The sequence below is a fragment of the Silene latifolia genome, chromosome Y (genome assembly GCF_048544455.1).
Source record: "Silene latifolia isolate original U9 population chromosome Y, ASM4854445v1, whole genome shotgun sequence".
In the NCBI taxonomy this organism is placed as follows: domain Eukaryota; kingdom Viridiplantae; phylum Streptophyta; class Magnoliopsida; order Caryophyllales; family Caryophyllaceae; genus Silene; species Silene latifolia.
The window spans coordinates 357,992,493-357,996,195 of NC_133538.1; the positions used below are offsets into that span (position 1 = coordinate 357,992,493).

The 3,703-nt window shown below is 34.8% G+C and overlaps 1 protein-coding gene across 1 annotated transcript; it reads right to left on the reverse strand.

Annotated features, from left to right (window-relative positions):
- Nucleotides 1–920: 920 nt before the first annotated feature.
- LOC141631691 (uncharacterized) lies at nucleotides 921–3,276 on the reverse strand. Its single transcript, XM_074444329.1, has 4 exons — nucleotides 3,128–3,276; nucleotides 1,721–1,812; nucleotides 1,333–1,579; nucleotides 921–1,254 (listed from the first exon to the last, which is right to left on the reverse strand). The coding sequence occupies exons 1-4, from the start codon at nucleotides 3,274–3,276 to the stop codon at nucleotides 921–923; spliced, it is 822 nt and encodes a 273-aa protein (XP_074300430.1).
- Nucleotides 3,277–3,703: the final 427 nt, after the last annotated feature.

Here is a 3,703-nt window from a genome sequence, read left to right on the forward strand (position 1 = left end):
AAATCTGTCATACATATGAAAGTGTTATTGAATGTGTGAGGAAAGGTTAGATGTGATTACATCGCAAGTGTAAATGTGACGATATTCAAAGTCTAAATGTGTCATTCACATGAAAGTTTCATTGAAAGTTAATTGTGGTCAGATGGGAAAGTGTAAATGTGATGAAATGGGAAGTATAAATGTTATCACACTAAAAGTGTAAATGTGTCATTCACATAAAAGTTTCATTGAAAGTTAAATGTGGTCAGATGGGAAAGTGTAAATGTGATGAAATGGGAAGTGTAAATGTGATGAAATGGATGAAATGGGAAGTGTAATGTGATGAAATGGGAAGTGTAAATGTTATCACACCGAAAGTGTAAATGTGTCATTCACATGAATGTTTCATTGAAAGTTAAATGTGTTCATATGGGAAAGTGTAAATGTGATGAAATGGGAAGTGTAAATGTTATCACACTGAAAGTGTAAAAGTGTCATTCACATGAAAGTTTCATTGAAAGTTAAATGTGGTCAGATGGGAAAGTGTAAATGTGATGAAATGGGAAGTGTAAATGTTAGCACATTGAAAGTGTAAATGTGTCATACACATGAAAGTTTCATTGAATGTGTAAGGAAGGGTTAGATTTGATTTAATCATAAGTATAAATGTTACTTCAAATAACATTGTCAATTCAAATAAGTTCATGCAACACAATGTTTGGAAATCCAATAAAATAGAGACATTTTGGTCTTATAACAGTGTAACTCTGACGCTTTCACTGGGTAACTTTATTACTCAAAGTTACACCAACAGTAGTTGAAAGTGACGCTGCCATGAGACCAATTCCTAATCCCTCGTTTCAGTGATAGCACATCAAAGTTTAAAGTTACACATTCAAAATATAAAAACTGCATTATCAGTGTTGTGACGTCTATTGTTCTTATGATTCCAACTCTTCCTCCTCCTCTCCTTCATCTTCTTCTTGGTCAGACGACCCCTCGCACAATGGTGTGTGTTCTGAAAAGGGGTTAGGGCAGTTCCTCTTGTCTTGATTTATCATTTTCTTGCAATTCTTACACTTGCGTTTGGGTTTTCTAGCCAAGGCTAGTGCTTTTGATTTGGTTGACAACATTCTTTTACCACTACCCTTGTTTTTTGAATTCTTAGGTGGGATAATCGTCACCACCTCATTGGCCGTACAATGCAAAATTTTCTCCATTTGTTGATTTTTATTCAACACTTCCCCTAACGATGATAAATTATCCTTAAATCCCCTAATTATAGCGGAGAAGCTTTCAACATCAGTCACACCTTTGCCTCGAAGGAGCCCTACGGTCTGATGAACCTCTTACCACATTATTGACATTGCAATTTGTTTTCCATCGATGATTTCCATGTTGTCTGTCCTTTCACCATTACAATTGAACATCCTTAATCGGAGACACTCTTTCGTCCACCTTTTTACAACATAATCGTCTGGTATAGTCTTCATCCCATTTGCTGAAAAAATCCATATTATATGGCGGCATAGGATGCCGGTTCTTTCAAACATTGTACAACTGCAGCTTGCTTTACGTGTACCTGGGTCATCAGTTAAGGCTATCATGTAAGTGTGAATGTTACAAATAGTGTAAGTGTAAATGTGTTTGTATTGAAGTATATGTAGAATGTAAGTGAAAATGTCATTACATGTAAATGTCTAATGTAAATGACAGCAAGTAATTAGTAATCCTTAATTACCTGGACTGTATGAAACTTTAAAATTCTTTCCCCTCGACGAATCTTTGACAGTAGTTACCTCTAGCTCGTCTCTCTGAGTGAAACCTCCGCTTCTACATGTATCAATTGAGTATATGGCCTCTGTTGGGAAATGTGTCCTCAACAATAGTGCGATCATATGATTTAAATATCATTATTAAATCTCATATTAAGAATACGTGAGGGATGATTCTTTATACAGTCGACTGACCGTCATTAATCGGTAATGATTGGCTAACTAGAGTTTGACATTACTGTCGTGTGACGGTGGTGGTCAGTTGATCCCTTTAGGTCACACCTATAGGATAAGGCCCAAATAGATATTTAATTAATTCTATGCGATACGAATTAATTAATTCCTTAATTGTGGGAGTGCAATTTTGCGTCTTATTATAATGTGATTAAATAAGATTTAATTTAATAATTAAGCGTTAAATTACTAAATTAGTTGAGGTATTATATAAGTTTTGAGGTAGAGGTAATTAATTATTTAAAGTTACAAGAAGTTGTAATTTTAACTAACTAGTAATTATGGGACCCATTATATGTTGATATAATGGTAGTATACTACTCAAAAAGTGGAGTGTATATTATATTATTAAGTGTAATATTTAAGTGATAAATGATTACATTAATAATTAAATATGTAAGATAGTTAAACATAAGACTTATAAGCATTTGTGGGACAAATGACAAAAGGCAAAAATGGACCATATAAGGACCATTTTTTCGGCCAAATAAGATGAGCAAAAGATGCTCTTTTGTCTTATGTTGATGTTGGTTATTGTGTGAAAGAGACTTTACATACTAGCCTTTACATACTACATCTTACAGAATCTACCTACAATTAACAAAACAAGTAAAAACAAATGACAAAAGATTCCTCCTTTGTCATAAGGCCACCGGTTTTGGCATGATAAAAGGGGCATTTGGTTGCTCATTTGACTACAACTTGTTTTTGCTAGTTTTGCTTATATCTCTCTAACAATTCCTCACATGCAAATGCAACAAAGCTCTCCATAAATACTAATACATATCATACATTACTTAAGATAGTAATAAAAGATCATTAGTATTATTAAGGTAATATTTCTACTACATATCTAGTTAATATTAGTAGGAATTTTTGGGATTCATCTTGGGTGCAATTTATTGGAGTGGCTTCTATACTTGGAGTCTTAGGAGGATCATCCATCATTATAAGCTCAAGAACAAGTGAAGGAAGGTGACCTTACTTGTGCCCATAATTTGGAACCAACCAACAATGTAAGGAACATTGTTTTTCTTATAAATCTTTCATTTTGTTATGCATGCACTAGATCTAAAGAACAAATAATTAACAAGTTAATTAGTTCACTATTAGAGGAGTCTAATAATAGGTATATGAACCTTAGAGCCTCTTCCTTGAAGGTGTTGAAAGGTGAATAGGTGTACACCTTTACACCATGACTCTCTAACGCCGGATGTGTTGATGTCTTCGGGGACGAGTGCTTATCATTGTTGTCAAGCTGCTTTTGTGTATGTATTTGTTGGTCCATATCGCTCTCAAAACGCGTCCAAAACTCAACCAATGTTCCAGACTTATGCTCAAACCTCTTAAAAAAAAGCTATTTTTGCTCTCTGATCTTTGAGTCGTCCCCATAACAGACGCTATCTTTAAGTCTCTGCAATTCAACAAGAGTGTATCATGCAGCTGTTGGATATACCTGAACCAGGTTCACAGTCTAATACCATTAATGATCGGCTGTACCTAATTTGGGATACCTTCATCCGGGACTGTGATAAAACATTCAATCTGATTGCTGATTTTATCTTCATACCTGTCAACAATGGTGGGCACTTTTCATGCGTATGTCTAAATTTCAGAGCGCAGACGGTTGATCTCCTTGACTACCAACCTCATCCCAACTGGGACCAGTCTTAAATGTGCAAAGTTACTCGTCTAGTTGTAAGTCTGATGCCAAT